The sequence below is a fragment of the Somniosus microcephalus genome, chromosome 1 (assembly GCF_052327205.1).
Source record: "Somniosus microcephalus isolate GS21.2 chromosome 1, FLI_Smic_1.0, whole genome shotgun sequence".
Classification (NCBI taxonomy): Eukaryota; Metazoa; Chordata; class Chondrichthyes; order Squaliformes; family Somniosidae; genus Somniosus; species Somniosus microcephalus.
In genome coordinates, this window is record NC_140987.1 from 336,277,320 (window position 1) to 336,302,464 (window position 25,145).

Genomic DNA, 25,145 nt, shown 5'->3' on the forward strand with positions numbered 1-25,145 from the left:
CTAGGTTCTCAGACACAGAACTGAAGGTCTTAGTGCAGGGGGTCAAAAGGAGGAGGCAGGTCCTCTACCCACAGGGGGCCAGGATGCCCGCCAGACTCACTGTAAGAAGGCAATGTGAGCAGACAGCTAAAATGGTCACTGCCAGCACTCTTGCCCCCAGGAACTGGATCCAGTGCCAATAAATGTTTACTGACCTCACACGAGTGGTCAAGGTGAGTGAATGCATCTTCAAATGCCATATCCCACCATCTGCACCACTCGCCTCACACACTGCTCAATGCACCACACCCCCATCACTCAACTACCAACAATCTCTAGCAATCACCATTCATACCTTGCAATCATAGCATCACTTCACCCTTAAATAATTACCACAGCTGCAAGACTCACACCCACATCTCACACCTTACTCACACTGCCAGCTATTCAACCATGGCAGGAACATCACCCAAAAACATTGCACCACACTCAATGACGCACTTCCCTTTCTCTTGCAGGCCAAGGTGGCTCATAACCACTGGGAACAGCAGCAGATGAATGGAGGGGAAGCACATCTGCTGAACCTGACAGAGCTGGAGGAAGCAGTGCTGGAGATCATTGGAGGAGCCGTCACTGAGTCCGTGGCGAGCGGTGAAGTTGAAAGCATTCCTGATGATGACGGTTTGCTCATACCTAATCCTCCTTCTTCTCACATCCTACTTCCCCCTCATCCCACAACCTCTTCTCACTTACAAGCTGCTGATGGTGTATGCATGGATATCTTGCTTTCCCCCTCCCCTCAACACAACACAACCCTTGTGCCTTTCTCCTTTCAGATACCAAAAAAGTCCCACAAGCCCAGCCAGGCCCCGAAGTGATGCAGGAGGAGAGTGAAAGAGAAGACAACACACTGTCACTGCATCTGACACTCGCAGGCACCAGCTTATAAAATGGAACTGTGCACACTTTAGAGGGCAGTATAGAGGTGTGATCTCACGTGGTGAGTCACTGGGCACATGTGGGTGGCAGCCAAGCTGGGGGAAAGGGTAGCTCAGGTGCAAGTTCGCTGGAGGGCAAGGGCAAGGGCAAGGGCAAGAAGAAGAAGAAGAAGAAGAAGAACCTCCTCCTCCATCATCTCCATAATGGCAATAGAAAAAAGTTATGCAGCCATTAGTAAGGCCGAAATAGAATCTCTGTGGATAGAGATAAAAGAATCTAGTGTTGAGATACCGCGGCAAACGTGGGAGTCGAGACCAGAGCTATTGAAAACACAACTGTTTTATTCTAACCACATGGCAAACAGGAACTAGAAAAGCCCGCGCATCCACTTAAATACTTCCCAGACAGGAAGTGCTCCCGGCAGCCTGTCCCTGCGGGAAACAAGTTGCTGGAGGAAAGGGCCCCCGGCTGGGGGCTTCTGCTTAGACTGTCTGTGCCGCCGTGAGCGGATTATGTCCAGTGGTGGCGTGTCGCCACAGAGCTCCCCCCAGAATCCGCTTAGGAGGAGTGGACGAGTCGTAACGGTGGTCTAATGGTTCTGCCGCAGCGGCTCTGAGTGGTCGCCGGTCTGGTTGGTTGGGTCGGGCGGTTCGCCGCCGGCTGTGCTGGCTTGCCGGGGGGACGGCCTCTAGTTGGAGGCTGGGCCACGGGGACCTGTTCCCCTGGTTCTGTGTGTGCTGGTTTGAGCCGGTCGATGGAGAATGTCTCGACCCTGTCGCCGAGTCGCAGCTTGAAGACCTTGTCCCCGGTTTGTAGCACCTCGTACGGACCGTCGTACGGGGGTCGCAGGGGCCCGCGGTGCACGTCGTGTCGCACGAAGACGAAGCGCGCCTGCTGTAAATTTGGCGGGACGTGAGTTGCGAGTTCGCCGTGTCGGTTGACCGGAAGTGGGGCGAACTGCTGAGCGGAAGAGAAAGAGTCGAGCCGCTGCTGTTCGGCCGACCAAGGCTTGGTAGGCTCCGGAAGGAATTCGCCTGGGACGCGCAGCGGTTGTCCGTAGACTAACTCCGCTGCCGAGGACTGGAGGTCTTCCTTGACCGCGGTGCGTAGGCCGAGTAGCACCCACGGTAGGCGGTCAGTCCAGGTACTGTCCTGCAGGTCGGCGCGGAGTGAGGCCTTGAGTGACCTATGGAAGCATTCACAAAGTCCATTGGCCTGCGGGTGGTACGCCATGGTGTGGTGGAGCGTCACCCCGAGGTTGCGTGCTGTGGCCGTCCAGAGTTCGGAGGTGAACTGGGCGCCTCTGTCGGAGGTTATGTCGGCCGGTACGCCGAACCTCGCAACCCAGGTGTTAACGAACGCCCTGGGGATGTCGGCTGTGGTGGTGGAGGTCAGTGGCACTGCCTCAGGCCAGCGTGTGTAGCGGTCGACCATCGTGAGGAGATAAGTTTGGCCTTGCGATGGCGGCAGGGGACCGACGATGTCGACGTGTACGTGGTCGAAGCGGCGGCTGGGTACCTCGAAGTCTCCCAGGGGTGCTTTGGTGTGCAGCTGTACCTTAGCCCGTTGGCAGGCGAGGCAGGAGGTGGCCCAAGTCCGAACATCTCTGCTGAGGCCGCGCCAGACGAAGCGCTTGGAGAGGAGTTTGACGGATACGCGGGAACCCGGGTGAGAGAGCCCGTGGAGCGCGTCAAAGACGCGGCGGCGCCAGGTCTCAGGGACGACCGGCCTGGGTTGGCCGAGTGAGACGTCGCACGTGACTGCCGTGGCTTCGGGCCCGTGTGCGACCTTGGCTAGGCGTAGCCCTGGCAGGCTGGTAGCCGCCGAGAGGAGGTCTGGGTCCGTGAGCTGGGCCGCTGCTAGTTGTGCGTAGTCAACCGCGAGGTGATTCGCACAGACGGCGGGACGGGAAAGGCAGTCGGCGACCACGTTGTCTCTACCGGAGACGTGCTGAATGTCCGTAGTAAACTCGGAGATGGCCGCGAGCTGGCGTTGCTGCGTAGCGGACCAGGGTTCGGTGTGCTTGGCCATCGCGTATGTGAGTGGCTTGTGGTCCACATACGCGGTGAAGGGGCGGCCTTCCAGGAGGAACCTGAAATGGCGCACCGACAGGTGGAGTGCGAGAAGCTCGCGGTCGAAAGTGGAGTATTTGACCTCCGGGGGGCGCAGTTGGCGGCTGTAGAAGGCAAGTGGCTGCCACGCGCCATTGACCCACTGCTCGAACACGGCCCCGACCGCGTGGTCGGAGGCGTCGGTGGTGAGCGCGACCCGGGCATCGGCCCTCGGGTGCGCGAGCAGAGTGGCGACGGCGAGCGCGTTTTTGGTGGCGTCGAAGGCGGCTGCCGTGTCAGTGGTCCAGGCCACGTCCATCTTGCCGGATTTTCCTCGGAGGGAGTCGTATAGGGGCTTCATGAGGGCTGCGGCTCTGGGGATGAACCTGTTGTAGAAGTTCACCATCCCGAGGAACTCCTGGAGGCCCTTGATGGTCGTGGGGCGGGGGAATTGCTGGACGGCCTGCACCTTTTTGGGCAGGGGGACGGCCCCAGCAGGGGTGATGTGGTGACTGAGAAAATCGATCTCGGTTAGGCCGAATTGGCACTTCGCCGGGCTGAGGATGAGCCCGTGTTGGGCTAGGCGCCCGAACAGGATGCGAAGGTGTTCGAGGTGTTCCTGTTTGGAGGAGCTGGCCACAAGAATGTCGTCTAGATAGACGAATAGGAAGTTCAGGTCCCGGAGGACTGAGTCCATAAGGCGCTGGAAAGCCTGTGCTGCATTCTTGAGGCCGAAGGGCATCCTCAGGAACTCGAACAGGCCGAATGGGGTGATGACGTCCGTTTTGGGGATGTCCGCGGGGTGTACGGGGACTTGGTGGTAACCGCGCACCAGGTCGACTTTGGAAAAGACGGTTCGTCCGGCCAGTCGGGCCGAGAAGTCCTGGATGTGTGGCACCGGGTATCGATCGGGGGTGGTGGCGTCGTTGAGGCGGCGGTAGTCCCCGCAAGGGCGCCAGCCTCCGCCGGGCTTGGGGGCGATGTGGAGGGGCGAGGCCCAAGGGCTGCTGGAGCGGCGGATGATGCCGAGTTGTTCCATGGTGGTGAACTCGGCCCGTGCGATTTCCAGCTTGGCCGGGTTGAGTCTGCGGGTGTGGGCAGAAACTGGGGGGCCGGTGGTGGGGATATAGTGTTCCACACCGTGCTTGGTGGCTTTGGCCGAAAAGGTCGGGTTAGTGAGGGCGGGAAACTCAGCTAGGAGTGCCGAGTAGTCGTCCGTGGCTCTGGCGAGGCAGTAGGTCGTCAGGCCGGCCGAACGGGCCGGGGTAAAGGCACCGGGGATGGGGGCCATAGTGCTGATGTCGACGAAGCGGTGCCTCGGAATGTCGACAAGGAGGCCGTGGGCGCGTAGGAAGTCGGCGCCGATGAGTGGGCAGAGGACCTTGGCTGTGAGGAACTCCCAGCGGTAGCGGCGGCCCGCGAGGTCGAGCGTGACCATGCGGGTGCCATATGTGCGGATTTCAGAGCCGTTGGCTGCAGCCAGTGTGACACCCCGTGTGCCGCGTTGGATCTCGAGGGCGGAGGCGGGGGTGATGCTGTGCTGGGCCCCTGTGTCGCACAGAAATCGGCGGTTGGTTCTGTCGTCAGTGACGTACAGTAGGGGTTCCATCTGCCCCGCGGCCATCGCGGGGGCCGGTGCGGGGGGGGGTTTGAAGGTACACGGTGGCGTGCAGCGTTGAGCCCTAGCGCCAAAACGGGTGTGGTAGTAGCAGTGACCCGGAGTGGTAGGGCGGTCGGGCCTAGCGGCCCGGGAAGACCGCGTGGTCGTTGCCGTGAGGTCGGGCGCGACGTCGCGAGCGGCCTGTGCAGAGAGCAGCCGGTCGGCCTTTTCGGCTATATCATTCAGGTCCGTGGAGTCAGACTCCACAATGAGCGGGCGGATGCTGGCGGGGATCTGCCGAATGAAAAGCGCGCGAAAAAGGGCGCCGGGATTTTTGTCGTCTGAGAGGGACAGCATGTGGGAAAGCAGGTCTGATGGTGGAGCGTCACCAAGGCCGGGGAGGTCCAGGAGTTGGCAGTGGCGCTGGTAAGAGGACGTTTGAAATTTTTTAAGTAGCGCAGCCTTCAGATGTTCGTACTTGCCATCCGTTGGTGGATTCTGCAGCGCTGCCCAAACCTTGGGGACTGTAGTTTAGGCGAGCGAGGCGACGAGGTAGTCGTACTTCGTGGCGTCGACTGTTATGCCTTTCAGCCGGAATCTGGACTCAGCTTGAACGAACCAGGCTTCGGCGAGGGTCTCCCAAAAGTCTGGTAATTTAACCGTGACTGCGTTTGTATCCGCCATGCTAGCTTAGGATTCGTCCTGAGCGTCGGGGTCACCATTGTTGAGATACCGCGGCAAACGTGGGAGTCGAGACCAGAGCTATTGAAAACACAACTGTTTTATTCTAACCACATGGCAAACAGGAACTAGAAAAGCCCGCGCATCCACTTAAATACTTCCCAGACAGGAAGTGCTCCCGGCAGCCTGTCCCTGCGGGAAACAAGTTGCTGGAGGAAAGGGCCCCCGGCTTGGGGGCTTCTGCTTAGACTGTCTGTGCCGCCGTGAGCGGATTATGTCCAGTGGTGGCGTGTCGCCACACTAGAGAAGAAATAGCAGAGGCACTCATACACATATATAATAATTTGTTCAAAAAACATGTAATGCCAGACGGCTGGTGGATAGCTAACATTATATTAAGATGGGAAATAGAACAGGTCCAGGTATCTATAGACCAGTCAGCTTAACATTGGTGGTAGGAAAAATAATGGAGTCCCTACTAAAGGAGAAAATAGAAAAACATCTAGAAACCAAAAATATAATGGGGCAGAAATTCCTCCCCAAACGCGTGAGTACGGAAGGGGTACTCACGCGTCTGGCCGGAGGAAATGCCGGTTTTCAGCATGCACAGCGCATGCGCTGAAAACCGGCATTTCCTCTCCTCTCACCTAAGAGTTGAAGAGGCTAGCGCGTGCGCTGTAGGGGGCAGCGCGTGGGTCTTGGATTTCCTCTGTTTTGGGGGATTTGCGCATGTGTAAAGGCCTCCGGTCTTTACGCTTGTAAAAAGCACACGTAAGTATATATTTTTACAGGTAAGTGGTGTTTTAGTGTAATTTAGAATTTTTTTTCCCACAGGTTTATTATTTTAACGAATCTACAATAAGGTAAGTTTAGTTTTAGACCCTTTTTATTAAAAATTTATTTTTTTCAAAAAAAAAAATTATTGTTTAAATTATTTTTTTTAACTTACTTATGCTTAATTTAATGATTGGGATGTTTTTTAAATTTTTATTTAAAGTTTAAATAGTGTTTTGGGCCCCCGTAGTTTTCATGAGTTTGACAGTTCTTACTCTCAAACTCATGAATGAACCTTCCCCTCCCCTGATTGGTTGTACAGTGCTCACCTGATCCCAGCCGGCACATCGCACTAACTACGCTGCTGGATCAGGTAAGCACTGCGCGCTGACATCTGAACCGGGCCTGTGACAGGAAATGCAAGCAGGCCCGGGCTTCAGATGTCAGCGCGCAGGGTGAGTGCAGATCGGGGGCTTGCACCCGCGGGAAGCCCCCGACCAGAATTTTTGGCCCATTAATGAATAGTCAGCATGCATTTTAAAAGGGAAAATCTTGCTTGACCAACTTCTTTGAAAAGGTAACAGAGAGATTGACAACAGTAATGCAGCAGATGTAATTTTTCTACATTTCCAAAAGGCCTCCGATAAAGTGCCACATGAAAGACTAATGAATAAGGTCAGAGCATGCAAAGTCAAAGAACAAGTAGCAGAATGGATAGCTAGCTGGCTTCAAGACAGAAAGCAGAGAGTAGGGGCAAAGGGTAGCTATTCAGAGCGGCAGAGGGTGGGAAATGGTGTTCTACATGGATCAGTGCTGGGACCACTGTTGTTCACAATTTATATTAATGACTTAAACTTTGGAACCAAAAACACAATTTCTAAATTTACAGATGACACCAAATTGTGGGAGTGGGGATAGTTAATACTGAGAAGGACTGCGCGGACATGCGAGGAATTGGCAACAGCAGCAGCGGAAGAGGCATAAACACAGAGGGAGGCCCGAGGACTGCGCGGACCTGTGAGGAGTTGGCAGGAGTGGAGGAGGCATAAACACAGAAGGAGGCCGAGGACTAAACGGACCTGCGAGGAGTCAGCAGCAGCAGAGGAGGCGGCAGATACAAATCTGATGAATTCCAAAAGTGCAGCAAAATCAAGGAGTGATGCCACAGGACAGCAGATAGGTGATTGGTGGGTGAGTATTAGCATTTTATTCTCCCTAAGTTAACTAGATAAACTAATTAATATAACTATAAATAATCATGTGAATAAAGACTTTAACTAAGAGAGCGAGAGAAGCAGCCGGAGATAAAGGTAGACCCGACTTTTAAGACTTTTAGGCCTAGAAATTCAGTATAGCCATGTTTGGGGCGCTACAGCCGGGCGGTCACTAAAGTTTGCGCCCGGCGCAACTTAGCGCCACCCTCACCGATATTCAGTTGCATCGCCCCAAGAGGTTGCAGCTGCGCTAAAGCAGGCGATGCATGACTATCTTAAGGCGCTAAGCCGGCGATCCGGGGCGCTACCACCGAGGGCGGGCGCAGCGCAGGTGCGGCGAGTTTCTGATTGAAGGCAGATATGCTGGCGCCGGTCAGCTCTTAAAGGGGGAGGGTGGATTTGTTTTGCTGCCACGCCCTGCACACCTCAGCCCTGAAGTAAGGGCTCACCATTGCTGGTTGTACAGTTCAACGCCCAGGACAATGGAGAAGGCCAGGGAGAGAGCGCAGTGCTTCAGCGAGGGTGACCTGAAGGTACTGGTTGGCGCAGTGGAGCGCAGGCAACCTGTCCTCTTCCCTGAAGGTGGCAGGAGGCCGCTGCCCAGCGACTATCGAAAAACCTGGAGGGAGGTGGCAAACAGGGTGATCTCCAACAGCGTGGTTGGCAGGACTCATGTCCAATGCCAAAAAAAGTTCAACGACCTCACTCAGGTTGTCAGGGTGAGTACCCTTTCCAGTACCCTCCTCATCCCTGCATGTGCACCTCACTTTATGGCCAAAGGGACCTGAAAGTCCTAATGCCCAGCCCTCATCTAGCAGCTATGGGACTGTCATGAAAATCACTTGCACATTCAGGACCTTACACACTGTCAGGGCTATTGCACCATGGGAGGCAGTGCAGGCAAGATGAGGACTTTACACACTGTCAGGGCTATTGCACCATGGGAGGCAGTGCAGGCAAGATCAGGGCTTAAGACTGTCAGGGCTATTCCACCATGGGAGGCAGTGCAGGCAAGATGAGGGCTTCACACTGTCAGGGCTATTCCACCATGGGAGGCAGTGCAGGCAAGATCAGGGCTTCACACTGTACTTAGAGGCCGTCCTTTCTCTTACAGGGCAAGCTGGCGCACAACCGAAGGCAGCAGCGACAGACCGGGGGAGGCCGTCCTGACCTCAAAGAGCTCAGCGACCTGGAGCAGCGTGTGGAGCGCATTATGTCAGGCCGGCTGATTGGCCCCATCACCAGTGGAGATGCCGACCCTGTTGTGGGACCCAATGGTAAGGGCATCAACTTTTTGACCTCTCTCTTTCCACTTGCGCCTCACACCAGCATCCTTTGCCACTATCGGACCAATGCAGTGCATAGCAGCACTCATGCCTCCCTCGCTGCCGCCCTGTCCTTACTCTAAAGCAACTCCTGTGCCTCCCTGCTTTCAGATGGTGAATCGCCAGGTGAGGAGGCGCCCCTCAAGCTGGCACTGTGAGTGAATCGGAAGGCGAGGAGGAGGAAGAGGAAGCCGGCCCAGCAGAGCCACCCTCAGCCGAGGCAGCCCATGGCCATGATGGGGACACGTCTTCCCTGGAGGGGAGCAGGGGAGAAGGGTCGGAGGAGAGTGAAGCTCCGGGGCCCAGCGGGCTGCAGCAACGCGGGAGGGGTGGGGAAGCTCGGCGACCTTCTCCCCGGAGGGTGAGTGCGGCCTCCAGTCCTGCTACGGTGAGCGCAGAGGAGGTGCGGCTCCTTGCGGAAATGGGCGCCCAGGCTGAGCACAGGCACACTGAGCTCCTGGCTGCAGTGGCAAGGATGCCTGACTCCATAGAGTCACTGGGAAGGAGTGTGCAGGAATTCGGGGCAGCACAGGCCAAGAGTCTGCAAGAATTCAGTGCAGCACAGGCCAGGAGTCTTCAGGACTTCGCGGCAGCACAGGCGGCTTCCAGCCAAGTGCTCAGTCGTGCCGTGAATTCACTGGCTGCTCTCATGCAGACACAGACCAGGGCCACACGGGCACTAACTGCTGCTACGCTCACTGGATCGGCCAGCCATTGCCGGGGCACTCGCCGCGCTGCAGCAGCTCAGCAGTCTGTGCTTCAGCAGATTGCTGCGCATGCTGCAGTGCTGGCCCGTGTGAGTGCCAATGTATCAGCCGACCAGGGAGTGCCTGTGCTCTGTCAGGTTGGCAGCATTCCTGCAGCCAACACTGTCACTCCTCCACTGCAGCTGCCACCACCCGTAGGACAGACTGCTGCCGCCCAAGCAGAGTTGGAGCAGTCAGCAGCCGGCCCCTCCAGGCCCAGAGCTGGTCCAGGCCGACCCCCAAGGACATCTGCCGTCTCACCATCTGACCCTCAGCAGCCTTCCCCCAGCCTTGCTGCAGCCACTGGGGTCCCATTGAGGAGGAGCTGCAGGGCGGGAAGGGGCCACTCGTGGAAGCAAGACGGCTCACCCTTGCAGGGGAAAAAGTAGAAGGTGTGGCCAAATGATTTTTTTATATATGAAGGCCGAGACTGTTGTGTTTTTTTATATATGAAGGTCGAGAATGTTGTGTTTTTTTATATATGAAGGCCGAGACTGTTGTGTTCTTTTATATATGAAGGCCGAGACTGTTGTGTTATTTTATATATGAAGGCCGAGACTGTTGTGTTTGTTTTTTATAAAGGCCGAGGATCATGGTCATTTTGGTTTAACTGCTTGTTGCATTTTCTGAAGGTTGTGAGAGCCAGTTATGTGTCTGACTATTTTTGGGGGGGTTTCTCTGAATTAGTTTGTCATGCGGGAAGGGCACAGAGTTTGCACAGTAAAAGATTTTCTTGAATCGCACTGTCCATGTTTGTTTTTTTAAGTATTTGTTGCCTTGACCGGCTGAGGGCTTGTGGAGCAGCTACATTCATGTACTTTCATTGGCACAAGCCATTCCCTGAGAGGGGGCCTAGAACCGAGTTGCAAAAAGCCGCCGACGGACGGCCCTTGCACTTTGTGCCTCCCTCCCATCTTGGTGCTCCTCCTCCTCCTCCTCCTCCTCCTCCTCCTCTGGTGGTCCTCCAATGTCTTCTGCTGGCAGTGGCTGAGTCCTGAGGATAGCCAGGTTATGCAGCATGCAGCACACTACAATGAAATGGGAGACTCGCTGAGGCGAGTACTGTAGGGCTCCCCCGGAACGATCCAGACAGCGGAACCATTGCTTCAGCACACCGATTGTGTGCTCAATGATGTTCCTGGTTGCTGGATGCCTGTCATTGTATCGCTCTTCAGCAGGGGTGCTGGGCGCATGGAGCGGGGTCATCAGCCAGGTGCACAAAGGATAGCCTTTGTCCCCGAGAAGCCATCCTCGTGGGTAAGGCTGGTCTTCAAAAATGTCTGCCACAGAAGTCTGGCGCAGGATGAAGGCATCGTGGCTGCTGCCTGGAAAGCGGGCATTGACAGCTAGTATGAGCTGCCTGTGGTCACACACCAACTGCACGTTGAGCGAATGGTAGTCCTTCCATTTGCGGTAATCCTCGGCATTCTCTAGAGGTGCCCGCAAAGCCACATGCATGCAGTCAATGGTGCCCTGCACCATGGGGAAGCCCGCTGATGCTGCAAATCCCATTGCACGCTTTTGCTGCTTGTCCAGGGTCATGGGGAAGGAGATGAACTGACGTCTCCTTCTGAAAAGGGCATTGGTGACCTGGTGGATGCAGCAATGTGCCGCGAACTGGGAGATGTTGGCAATGTCCCCAGTAGCGGATTGGAAGGAGCCAGTGGCATAGAAGTTGAGAGCCACCGTCACCTTCACTGCCACCGACAGAGACGTCCTGCTCCTCAGCTGTGGCTGCAGATCTCTGCGAAGCAGGTGGCAGATCTCATTGACCACCTCCCTTCTGAATCGCAGCCTCCAAACACACTGCTCTTCAGACATGTTCAGATATGAGAACTGCTGGCGATATACCCTGGGTGGGTAAGGCCTCCTGTGCCAACGCCTGTTGGCCCTTCTTCATCTGGCCATGATTGGCACTCTCTCACGGCGTCTCTGAGCCCTTTGAATGCAATGCAGTAAGCCAACGTTTCCATCCATTGCAGCCCCCATTATATGTTTCGAATCAAGGCTATGGCACTAAAAGTTAAATCCAAGAGCAAAGCTCTGGCCTGAAGCCACAAGTACCTGTGCGAGTGTTGAGTCAAACCAGAAAGCTCTCTCCCTTTGTCTCTCTCCAAATATCTGTCTCTCACAAAGAAGGATTGGAGCAAAATGGCTGCCATTTATACTGCAGGAGGAGTCCCCTTTAATTAGCGCCCCCCACGCCCCACAGCAACTAGGAACCGTTCCCCTCTACCAGTCGCTAGGGGCGCCAGGCGCACATTAGGCCGGCACCACTGAATTTCCGGTTCGGGGCGCACCAAGGGCGTTGCACCATGAAATGATGTCAGGATCTGCGCGCGCAGCTGAGCGGGCGCTGTGGTTTTGCGCCGGCGCTAAATCTTAACTGAAGTTCGCGAGAGGTGCAGATCACGCTACGCCCGGGCGCTAGCCGCTTAGCGCCCCACTTCTCCTCCTCCTAAGGCGCTAACGGCTGGCTCTAACAACTGAATTTCTAGGCCTTAATTTTAGTCTTAAGTTTATTTCTGTAAGCTGGTTAATAGTCAAATAAATAGAGGCATGGCAGGGTACGTCAGTGCCATGGAATGCACATCTTGAGCCATGTGGGAAATCCAGGACGCTTCCCATGTCCTGGACAACCACGTGTGCAAGAAGTGCCTTTGGCTGGAGGAGCTCGAGCTCCGGATTTCGAAGCTTGAGCAGCAGCTGAAGTCACTGCGGTGCATCCGTGAGGCTGAGAGGTACGTGGATAGCACGTTTCAGGAGGTGGTCACCTCGCAGTGTAAGAGTGTTCAGGCAGAGAGGGAATGGGTGACCGCCATACAGACAAGGAGGACCAGGCAGGTAGTGCAGGAGTTCCCTGAGTGCATCTCACTCTCTAACCAGTATTAGTACTGAATACTGGTGAGGGCAATGGTTCCCTCTGGGGAGTACAGCCAGGGTCAAGTCCACGGCACCATGAGTGAATCAGCTGTACAGGGGGGAGGAAGAAGATCGAGAAGGCAATAGTGGTAGGGGATTCGATAGTTAGGAGAACAGACAGGCATTTCTGCAGCCTAAGTCGTGACTCCAGGATGGTATCTTGCCTCACTGGTGTCAGGTCAAGGATGTCACTGAGCAGCTGCAGGACACTCTGAGAGGGGAGGGTAAACAGCCAGAGGTCGTGGTCCATATCGGTACTAATGACATAGGTAGAAAAAGGGATGAGGTCCTGTCGGCAGATTTTAGTGAGCTAGGAAAGAGATTAAAAAGCAGGACTTCAAAAGGTAGTAATCTCCGGATTACTCCCTGTGCCACGAGCTAGTGAGTATAGAAATAGGAGGATAGAGCAGATGTATGTGTGGCTGAAGAGATGGTGCAGGTGGGAGGGCTTTAGATTCCTGGGACATTGGGACCAGTTCTGGGGGAGGTGGGAACTGTACAGGCCGGGCGGGTTGCACCTCAACAGAGCAGAACCAATGTCCTCGCGGAGGGGGGTGTTTGCTAGAGCTTTTGGGGAGGGATTAAACTAACATGGCAGGGGGATTGGCACCAGGATGTAGCATTAGAAGGAGAAACAAAGTGCACAAAGGATGGGTAGAGACAGATAGCACTAAAGTAAGAAATAGTAAGGTATTAGGTGGGGTCAGACTAAGAGAGAACACAGGAGGGTCTAAGACAGGTTTACAGTGCATGTGTGTAAACGCACGAAGCGTGGTAGATAAGGTTGGTGAGCTGCAGGCGCAAATAGCCACATGGGAATATGATGTTGTGGCAATAACTGAGACCTGGCTCAAAAAAGGGCAGGATTAGGTTTTAAATATTCCTGGATATAAGGTGTTCAGAAAAGATAGGGAAGGAAAGAAAGGAGGTGGGGTGGCAATATTGGTTAAGGAGAATGTTACAGTGCTGGAGAGAGAAGATGTCCTGGAGGGGTCAAGGACAGAATCAATTTGGTGAGAGTTAAGAAATAATAGATGTGCCATTACACTACTACGTATATTCTATAGGCCACAAACTAGTGGGAAGGATATAGAGGAGCAAATTTGCAGGGAAATTACAGAGAGGTGCAAGAACTATAGAGTAGCAATAATGGGGGACTTCAACTATCCTAATATAGACGGGGATCGTAATAGTGTTAAGGTAGAGAGGGGGAAGAATTTCTGAAGTGTATTCAGGAGAACTTTCTTGATCAGTACATTTTCAGCCCAACGAGGAAGGAGGCATTGCTAGATTTGGTTCTGGGGAATGAGGTGGGTCAAGTGGAATAAGTATCAGGAGGGGAACAGTGATCATAGTATCATAAGGTTTAGATTAGCTATGGAAAAAGACAGGGAGCAATCTAGAGTAAAAATATTAATTGGAGGAAGGCAAATTTCAGTGGGTTGAGAACGGATCTGGCCCGGGTAAATTGGAATCAAAGAATGGCAGGCAAAACTGTAATCGAACAATGGGCTGCCTTTAAAGAGGAGATCGTTCAGGTACAGTCAAAGTACATTCCCATGAGGGGAAAGGTAGGGCAACAAAAGCCAGATCTCTGTGGATAACGACAGAGATAGAGAGTAAGATGAAGCAGAAAAAGGGGGCATATGATAGATGTCATAAGAACATAAGAACATAAGAAATAAGAGCAGGAGTAGGCCAATCGGCCCCTCGAGCCTGCTCCACCATTCAATAAGATCATGGCTGATCTGATCCTAACCTCAAATCTTCTATCACTGTGCATCCACCCGAACCCATGTGATCTCCCGGGAGGGGCGAAAAACCAGATAAAGACCCAATGGCCAATTTGGGAGAAGAAAATCTGGGAAATTCCTCTCCGACCCATCTAGGCGATCGAAATTCTTCCAGGAGATCACTCTGTCCCTATATTTTCTACATTACTTACCTTCTGTAAAGGCGATCTCCACCCCAGCCAGGAACAGGAATAAAACCATCTCCTGAAATCTAACACAGAATTAGAACACAGTAGGAGCAGAGCCAGGCTACACGGCCCCTGGGCCCACTCCACTACCCACAGTGCCATGACCATTCCGAACCTAGACTCATGTCCAATTTCCTGCCCGCTCCCCGTAACCCTTAATTCCCTTTACTTCTAGGAAACTATCTATTACTGTTTTAAATTTATTTAATGATGTAGCTTCCACAGCTTTCTGGGGCAGCAAATTCCACAAACCTACTACCCTCTGAGTGAAGAAGTTTCTCCTCATCTCAGTTTTGAAAGAGCAGCCCCTTATTTTAAGATTACGCCCCCTAGCTCTAGTTTCACCCATCATTGGGAACATCCTCACCGCATCCACCCGATCAAGCCCCTTCACAATCTTATATGTTTCAATAAGATCGCCTCTCATTCTTCTGAACTCCAATGAGTAGAGTCCCAATCTACTCAACCTCTCCTCATATGACCACCCCCTCATCCCTGGGATTAACCGAGTGAACCTTCTTTGTACTGACTCGAGAGCAAGTATGTCTTTTCTTAAGTATGGACACCAAAACTGTATGCAGTACTCCAGGTGCGGTCTCACCAATACCTTGTACAACTGCAGCAATACCTCCCTGTTTTTATATTCCATCCCCCTAGCAATAAAAGCCAACATTCCATTGGCCTTCTTGGTCACTTGCTGCACCTGCATACTAACTTTTTGAGTTTCGTGCACCAGGACCCCCAGATCCCTTTGTACTACAGTACTTTCCAGTTTCTTGCCATTAAGATAATAACTTGCTCTATGATTTTTCCTGCCAAAGTGCATAACCTCACACTTTCCAGTATTGTATTCCATCTGCCAAATCTCTGCCCACTTACTTAGCCTGTCTATGTCCCTTTGCAGGTTTTTTATGTCCTCCTCACTCACTACTTTCCGTCCCATCTTTGTATCATCTGCAAACTTTGATATGTTACACTCGGTCCCCTCCTCCAAATCGTTAATATAGATTGTAAAGAGTTGGGGACCCAGCACTGACCCCTGCGGAACACCACTAGTTACTGGTTGCCAATCTGAGAACGAACCATTTATCCCAACTCTCTGCTATCTGTTAGAGAGCCAATCCTACACCCACGCCAGACTATTACCCTCAATCCCGTGATTTTTTATCTTGAGCAATAATCTTTTGTGTGGCACCTTGTCAAATGCCTTTTGGAAGTCTAAATACACTACGTCCACTGGTTCCCCTTTATCCACCCTGTATGTTACTTCCTTAAAAAACTCCAGCGAATTTGTCAAACATGACTTCCCCTTCATGAAACCATGCTGAGTTTGTCCTATTAAATTATGTTTATCCAAATGTCCCGTTACTGTCTCCTTAATAATGGACTCTAACATTTTACCAACCACAGATGTTAGGCTAACAGGTCTATAGTTTCCAGCCTTCTGCCTACTACCCTTTTTAAATAAGGGTGTTACATTAGCAGTTTTCCAATCTGCCGGGACCTTTGCTGAGTCCAGTGAGTTTTGGAAAATTATTACCAATGCTTCCACAATCCCTACCACTACTTCCCTCAAGACCCTAGGATGCAAGCCATCAGGTCCAGGGGATTTATCCGCCTTGAGTCCCATTATTTTACCAAGTACCACTTCCTTAGCGATTTTAATCGTATTTAGTTCCTCCCCCCCTTGAGCCCCCTGTTTGTCCTGTGTTGGGATATTCTTAGTGTCCTCTACTGTAAAGATTGATGCAAAATAATTGTTCAGTGTTTTTGCCATCTCCATGTTTCCCACCATTAATTTCCCGGTCTCATCCTCTAAGGGACCAACATTTACTTTAGCCACCCTTTTTCTTTTTATATAACTATCGAAACTTTTACTGTCTGTTTTTATATTTTTTGCTAATTTACTTTCATAATCTATCTTCCCTTTCTTAATCAATCTTTTAGTTATTTTTTGCTGTCTTTTAAAGACTTCCCAATCTTCCATCCTCCCACTAGATTTGGCTACCTTATATGCCCTTGTTTTTAGTCAGATACTATCCTTAATTACTTTACTTAGCACGGATGGCTATCTTTTCTTTTATTTTGAGAATACAAGTGAGAATTAGGCTGAATATAGAAAGTTCAGAGGGGAAGTGAAAAAGAAAATAAGAGGGGCAAAGAGAGGGTATGAGAATAGGTTGGCAGCTAATGTAAAAGGAAATTCAAAAGTCTTCTCTAGGCATATAAATAGTAAACAGAGAGTAAGAGGAGGCGTGGGGCCGGTTAGGGAACGAAAAGGAGACCCACGCATAGAGGCAAAGGGTATGGTTGAAGTACGAAATGAGTACTTCGCATCTGTCTTCACCAAGGAAGAAAAAAATATTCTCAGGATGATACTAGAAATGTGAGGTTACACACATCAGTAAAGGATGAACACACTGTATCTCTTTTCTCTTGAAAAGAGAAGGCTGAGGAATGACCAAATAGAGGTTTTAAAAATTATGAAATGTTTTCATAGTAGGTGTTTCCACTTGTGGCGCAGAAGATAGTCACCGAGAAATCAAATAGGGAATTCAGAAGAAATTTCTTTACCCAGAGAGTGGTGAGAATGTGGAACTCGCTACCACAGGGAGTGGTTGAGGTGAACAGTGTAGTTGCACTTAAGGGGAGGCTGGACAAACATATGAGGCAGAAGGGAATCGAGGGTTAAGCTGATAGAGTTAGATGAGGATGGATGGGAGAAGGCTCAAGTGGAGCAGTAATGCCGGCATGGACTGGTTAGGATGAGTGGCCTGTTGCTATGCTGTATATTCTATGTAATTCTATGTAACTAGTGCACAAGAAGAGACTGAATTCCCTCCACCACTTTATGACAATGAAAGGTCTTTATTCACATCCTTAAATCCCTTTCAATGACCTAATGAGCCCTCAGTTGCTGCATCTAAATGAAACGAGTAAAACTAACACAATCTCAATTAATCAACATCTCTTTTCGAAAAATTAACCATGAAACCAATATCAGCATTAATATTTGAATGACAGATAGAGAGTTCTCCAAATATTGGATCGAATATCTGATTAAATCTGGAACAAGGAAAGAAAACATTTCACTCGCTGTATCTCTTCATGGTCTGTGTAAAGTGTACAATGGATCAGATTGCAATCTGTACTTCAGCAAGGCTGGCTTAAACCTCCATGTGATAAGGAAAATATAACCAGGATATTAATATGGATTAAACACTATTACTCATTTAAACTGTTGCCGAGCTTGTGTTGCTGATTAAACATTAACCTTGTAGCTGGCAAACTGCCCAAAGGAAGATTCCAAGAAAAACATTGGTATCCCAACGAGTGCCAGCATGAGAGTGTAGGGAATAAGAAACGCACCTGGAAAAATAGTAAAGGAAAGCTGAAAAAGATGGTATGGATGTTCGAATGAGCAGGTTTAGTCATGCAGTTTTGGAGAGGAGCTTAAACAACTAAACAGTCCATTTCATATTAACACAGGAACTAAATGTTGTCATTGACCGAACAGTGTGACTGCAGATTGCAAGTTTACTCAACATCTGAATACAAAACAAAACAGCCACAATGAACATTCAGGTTCTTATCCTATTGCATTACTCCCAACACCCCAGTTCCTTGCACTTGAGAGTCTGAAATGGCACCTGGCACAAAGCCAATGCTCTATTTCCGCAGTCAGGTAGTTTACAGGGAATTCATTCTGGGGTCGGTACTGGAGGTAAAAATACAATCCGTGCTCCCAGCAGCAACATCTTGCTCCAGGAAATGGAGGACCGATCATTAGTAAACGCTGAGGGAAGTGAAGGAAGAAATCACGGAGGTACTGGCCATAATCTTCCAATCCTCCTTAGAAACGGGGGTGGTGCCAGAGGACAGGAGAATTGCAAATGCTGCACCCTTGTTCAAAAAAGGGTGTAAAGATAAACCCAGCAACTATAGGCCAGTCAGTTTAATCTCGGCAGTGGGGAAGCGTTTAGAAACATTAATCAGGGACAAAGTTAACAGTTACTTGGACAAGTGTGGATTAATTAAGGAAAGCCAGCACGGACTTGTTAAAGGCAAATCGTGTTTAACCAACTTGATCGAGTTTTTTGATGAGATAACAGAGATCGTTGATGAGAGAAATATGGTTACCGTGGTGTACCTGGATTTCCAGAAGGCGTTCGACAAAGCGCCACATAATAGGCTCACCAGCAAAGTTGAAGCCCATGGAATAAAAGGGACAGTGGCAGCATGGATATGAAACTGGCTAAGTGACAGGAAACAGAGAGTAGTGGTGAACGGCTATTTTTTGGACTGGAGGAAGGTATACAGTGGTGTTCCCAGGGGTCAGTTCGAGGACCACTGCCTTTCTCGACATATATTAATGGCTTAGATGTGGGTGTACAGGGCAAAACTTCAAAACTTGCAGGTGACACAAAACTTGGAAGTATAGCAAACAGTGAGGAGGATAGTGATAGACTTCAAAAGGACATAGACAGGCTGGTGGAATGGGCGGACACGTGGCAGATGAAATTTAACGCAGGAAAGTGATACATCTTGGTAGGAAGAACAAGGAGAGGCAATGGCCCAAATACTCCGATCCCTACGGGTGAGTACGCGCTTTGTACCCACGCACAGGGACATCGGAAATGCTGGTTTCAGGCATGTACAGCGCTTGCACTGAAAAACAGCATTTCTGATCTGTCAAGAATGGTCTTGACAGATCCTCTGGCTGCCCTGGAGAAGGGCCTCTTTGGGCGGATAGTTCCACTTTTTGGAGACCCTCCGCCCACAGAAAACCCTTACAATTTTCTGTGGGCGGAGTAAAAGGTAAAGTAATAAAAAGGGCAAAAGCAGGAACTAAGTGTCACAAAACATATTTGAAAGTTCTCTATCTGAATGCACGTAGCATTCGTAACAAAATAGATGAGTTAATGGCACAAATAATTACATATGGGTATGTTCTTGTGGCCATTACAGAAACATGGCTGCAGGGTGACAATGCCTGGGAATTAAACATACCAGGTTATTTAACGATCAGGAAGGACAGGCAGGAAGGAAGGGGAGGTGAGGTGGCTATGTTAATAAAGGAAGGAATCACTGTAATACAGAGAAATGATATTGGGTCAAAAGATTAGGATAATGAAACAGTTTGGGTGGAGGTAAGGAATAATAAGGGGAAAAAAACACGAGTGGGCGTAGTCTATAGGCCTCCGAACAGTTGCAACTCTGTTGGACGGAGTATCAATCAGGAAATAGTTGAGGCTTGTAATAAGGGAGCATCTAAAATTATGGGGGATTTTAACTATCATATTAATTGGACAAATCAAATTTGGCAGGGCTGCCTTGAGGATGAGTTCATTGAGTGTATTCGGGATGGGTTTCTTGAGCAGTATGTAACTGAACCGACCAGGGGGCAAGCAACCTTAGATCTGGTCCGGTGTAACGAGACAGGATTAATTAAAAATGTCCTAGTAAAGGATCCCCTTGGAATGAGTGACCATAACATGGTTGAATTCCATATTAAATTAGAGGGTGAGAAGGTTGGATCTCAAACAAGCATGCTAAGCTTGAATAAATGAGACTATGAAGGTATGAGAGCGGAATTGAGTAGAGTGGATTGGGAAAATAGATAAAAGGGTAAGACGATACATGATCAGTGGTGTACATTTAAGGAGTTATTTTACAACTTCCAAAAAATATATATACCACTGAGAAGAAAAGGGTGTAAAAGAAAAGACAGCCATCCGTGGCTAAGTAAAGAAATTAAGGATAGTATTCAACTAAAAACAAGGGCATATAATGTAGCCAAATCTAGTGGGAGGATAGAGGATTGGGAAAACTTTAAAAGACAGCAAAAAATAACAAAAAGATTGATTAAGAAAGGGAAGATAGATTATGAAAGTAAATTAGCAAAAAATATAAAAACAGATAGTAAGAGTTTTTATAGTTATATAAAAAGAAAAAGGGTGGCTAAAGTAAATGTTGGTCCCTTAGAGGATGAGACCGGGAAATTAATGGTGGGAAATATGGAGATGGCAAAAACACTGAATGAATATTTTACATCAGTCTTTACAGTAGAAGACACTAAGAATATCCCAACACTGGGCAAACAGGGGGCTAAAGGGGGGGAGGAGCTAAACACGATCAAAATCACTGAGGAAGTGGTACTCAGTAAAATAATGGGACTCAAGGCGGATAAATCACCTGGACCTGATGGCTTACATCCTAGGGTCTTGAGGGAAGTGGCGGTAGGGATTGTGGATGCATTGGTAATAATTTTCCAAAACTCCCTGGACTCGGCAAAGGTCCCGGCAGACTGGAAAACTGCTAATGTAACACCCTTATTTAAAAAGGGCAGTAGACAGAAGGCTGGAAACTATAGACCGGTTAGCCTAAAATCTGTGGTAGGTAAAATTTTGGAGTCCATTATTAAGGAGACAGTAACAGGACATTTGGATAATCATAATTTAATAGGACAAAGTCAGCATGGTTTTATGAAGGGGAAGTCAGGTTTGACAAATTTGCTGGAGTTCTTTGAGGAAGTAACGTATAGGGTGGATAAAGGGGAACTAGTGGACGTAGTGTATTTAGACTTCCAAAGGGCATTTGACAAGGTGCCACACAGAAGATTATTGCTTAAGATAAAAAATCACGGGATTGGGGGTAATATTCTGGCATGGATAGAGGATTGGCTATCTAACAGAAGGCAGAGAGTTGGGATAAATGGTTCATTCTCAGACTGGCAATCAGTAACTAGTGGTGTTCCGCAGGGGTCAGTGCTGGGTCCCCAACTCTTTACAACCTATATTAACGATTTGGAGGAGGGGACCGAGTGTAAAATATCAAAGTTTGCAGATGATACTAAGATGGGAGGGAAATTAGTGAGTGAGGAGGACACAAAAAACCTGCAAGGGGACATCGACAGGCTAAATAAGTGGGCTGAGATTTGGCAGATGGAATACAATACTGGAAAGTGTGACGTTATGCACTTTGGCAGGAAAAATCGTAGAGCAAGTTATTATCTTAATGGCAAGAAACTGGAAAGTACTGAAGTACAAAGGGATCTGGGGGTCCTGGTGCACGAAACTCAAAAGGTTAGTATGCAGATGCAGCAAGTGTTTAAGAAGGCCAATGGAATGTTGGCTTTCATTGCTAGGGGGATAGAATATAAAAATAGGGAGGTATTGCTTCAGTTGTACAAGGTATTGGTGAGACCGCACCTGGAATACTGCGTACAGTTTTGGTGTCCATACTTAAGAAAGGACATACTTGCTCTCGAGTCAGTACAAAGAAGGTTCACTCGGTTAATCCCGGGGATGAGGGGATGGACATATGAGGAGAGGTTGAGTAGATTGGGACTCTACTCATTGGAGTTCAGAAGAATGAGAGGCGATCTTATTGAAACATATAAGATTGTGAAGGGGTTGGATCGGGTGGATGTGGGGAAGATGTTCCCGATGATGGGTGAAACTAGAACTAGGGGGCATAGTCTTAGAATAAGGGGCTGCTCTTTCAAAACTGAGATGAGGAGGAACTACTTCACTCAGAGGGTGGTAGGTCCATGGAATATGCTGCCCCAAAAAGCTGTAGAAGCTCCATCATTACATAAATTTAAAACAGAAATAGACAGTTTCCTAGAAGTAAAGGGAATTAAGGGTTACGGGGAGCGGGCAGGAATTTGGACATGAGTCTAGGTTCGGATCGGTCATGGCCCTGTGGGTAGCGGAGCGGGCCCAGGGGCCGTGTAGCCTGATCCTGCTCCTATTTCGTGTGTCTAATTCTGTTAGATTCAGGAGATGGTTCTGTGATAGTGGATTGGCGGTTAGGATCAGATCAGCCATGATCTTATTGAATGGCGGAGCAGGCTCGAGGGGCCGATTGGCCTACTCCTGCTCCTATTTCTTATGTTCTTATGTTCTTATGTTAATTCTTATGCCTGTTAAAAGGCCTGTTTTTACCAGGATAAGAGTTGAAAAAAGTTTTTAAAACATGTTTTTTCACTGATTTATCATTTAAAAATACTTTATAAAAGGTAAGTTTATTTTTAGCCCCGTAATAAACTTTAATAATTTTTTTCAAAAAATTAAATTTTTTGTTTAAAATACTTAATTTATTGTAATTTCAAGTCATTTTAAAAATGTGATTAAAAAAAAATGATTTAAAGTTTGTAGGGGTTCGCAAAAATCCCCTCAGCCCCGAAGATCGGGAAACATTAATACAAAGAATTGTGTGATTTAAATTGTCTCTGGGTTGGACAATGCTTTAAATACCCAGAACTGAAAAAAAGCTGCATTTAAAAGCTTGTAGGCAGAGCGGCACTTGGACACTGGAATCAAAGAACTGTGTGAAAATCGCACACTTTGAGAGGAAAATCATTTTATTAAAAGATGGAGTTTTGGACTGTTTTAATATTGCAGGGCTTAAAATGGCTGTCGGACCACATGGCAGGAGACAATAGCAGCTTGTAAGTGTGTCTGTGAGAAAGACCTGCCAATCAAAGGGGGGTTTCTGTTAGTATTTGAATGGAGCCGGGCTGTCGGTCACCCTGTAGCATAGGCGGGTCCGGTCAGGGGAGGGGGGAGTTCCCCTGCCCTGCCAATACAATCGATGTGTTTACAGAAACTGATCAAACCACTTAAAGCTGTCCACAGGAAATGGCTTTGTTTACTATAGCCTCTCAAGCTGTTTACACAGTAATTCAACTCCATTCAAAGCCATTCACAGACAAGGGGGGGGACAGTTTAAAAGAATGGGTAATCCATCCAAACCCATGCCAGACAATGGGAGAATTTTGGCCACTGGGAAATAGCCCATTTGAATCAGCCAATCATCGGACAGCAAGCACAATTGGGTTGATTACACACACCCATTCACTGAAATTGACTCTACTACGTGATGTCTCATGTATGAATGGAGGAAGTTCATGGCCTTTCTCTTGTGTATTCGAACTTTTCGGCGCAAATTTGCACAGAGACCTTTTCAGCGCCAAAACAGCAGGAGCTCCCAGGATATAAAGATAGCTTCTCAGAACCATATCTCTCTCTTATTCCTTGGATGGCAGGTGAGCTCCTCTCTCTCTTACTCTTTGGACCACAGGTGAGCAGGTTTCTGACTCCTCAGCAAGGCAATCTAGTAAGGAGTTAGAGGGGGGTAATTTAAGGGAAATTGCTAAGATTGTAAGACTTACATTGTAGCCATTTATCCCTCATTTTTGCCAGCTGCCTTCCCCTGTTAAGCAATTTTAACTGTTGTGTTGATCATGTGGTGTAGTTTATTTAGTTAATATAGTTTGACTTTCTTACATCCAGATCATTTTGTCCGTTTTAATATATCATTAATTATAAGTTCCTCCAGTCAGGACTGGAAGGGTGGGTTTAGCGATTCGAAACCGCTGTTTGGTATTGGTCAGAGTGCAGCAGCAAAAAGCTGCTTGACCAGGTAAATTACCGTAAACCAGGTAAAGGAAGGCAAATTACCGTAAACCAGGTAAAAGATGTCCCCTACAAGTTTTACTATGTTTTTGGGGTGATCGCCATTCATATATTTGACAGGTCTTCCTGTCAAGTGTATGAAGGGAGATTCCCTTCTTTGATTGGCTCCCCGTGGCCCATGTGATCCCAGGGACACTGTGAACTACATGCGCCTCTGGGATATGTGGGCCCTGCGCATTTGGAGTTTGGAGAGGCCCAGGAGTGGAAGCTCGCGGGAGGCCTGCGATCGGAAAAAATGGGCTAATATAAACTAAAGGGTAAAATTCTAAAGGGGGTGCATGAACAGAGAGACCTGTGGGTATAAGTGCACAAATCATTGAAGGTGGCAGGGCAGGTTGAGAAAGCAGTTACAAAAGCTTACAGGATCCTGGGTTTCATGAATATAGGTGTAGAGTACAAAAGCGTGGAAATTATTTTGAACCTGTATAAAAAACTGGTTCGGCCTCAACTGGAGTACTGTGTCCAGTTCTGGGAAGGATGTGAAAGCCTTAGAGAGGATGCAGAAAAGATAGAGAAGAATGATTCCAGGGGTGAGGGACTTCAGTTAGGTGGATAGACTGGAGAATCTGGGGTTGTTCTCCTTAGAGCAGAGAAGGTTGATATGAGATTTGATAGAGGTGTTCAAAATCATGAGGGGTCTGGACAGAGCAGAGAGAGAGAAACTGTTCCCATTGGCAGAAGGGTCGAGAACCAGAGGACACAGATTTAAGGTGATTGGCAAAGAACCAATGGTTGACATGAAGAAAATCCTTTTTACTCAATGAGTGGTTAGGATCTGGAACGCACTGCCTGAAAGGGTGGTGGAGGCAAACTCAATCATGGCTTTCAAAAGGGAGTTTGATAAGTATATGAAGGAATAAATTTTCAGGGCTACGGGGAAAGGGCGGGGGAGTGGGACTAACTGAGGTGCTCTTACTGGGAGCTGGCATGCGCTCGACGGGTCGAATGGTCTTCTTCCATGCTGTAACCAATCTATGATTCTATATTGCTATGAAACTACAGAATGTCAAAGTGCAGAAATACATGATTATAACATCAAATAACTCCACAGCCCTGAATTTCCTCACTATTTTTAAATCAAGCCACAATGTCCGTGTTGGACCTTTCCCTGGAGTTGATTTCAGGGTGGGACCTATTCTCATCAGTTTTACACCTGTTTTGTCCCCAATGAAATTGTCAGTGGAAGTCTAGGCCGGTGCTTCCTGCACCTGCCCCTTTTTGAGGGTTCATAAGGAAACTGAACGGTAACGACAGGATGAGGTCATGTGTCCAAACTCCCATCATTACCAGCCCATTGCCCCCTGTTTAACAAACAGCCATATCATTAATGTTTCAAAAGATATTCAAAGTAATAAAGCATCAGCTCTACACACCTGCCAAGGCTCATTCATTTTGCTGTTCAAATACCATATATTTGATGTATCTCACTCTTAAATAGAAACACATTTATT

General features: G+C 49.0%; 1 protein-coding gene across 1 annotated transcript in view; it reads right to left on the minus strand.

The window, feature by feature from the left end:
* The window catches only part of LOC147124920 (sodium- and chloride-dependent neutral and basic amino acid transporter B(0+)-like), a 617,991-nt gene that overhangs the window by 485,682 nt on the left and 107,164 nt on the right, over positions 1–25,145 (minus strand). Inside the window, exon 4 of the mRNA XM_085988400.1 lies at positions 17,487–17,581. Coding sequence (XP_085844526.1) covers positions 17,487–17,581 — 95 coding nt within the window. The remainder of the gene's footprint in view (positions 1–17,486; positions 17,582–25,145) is intronic.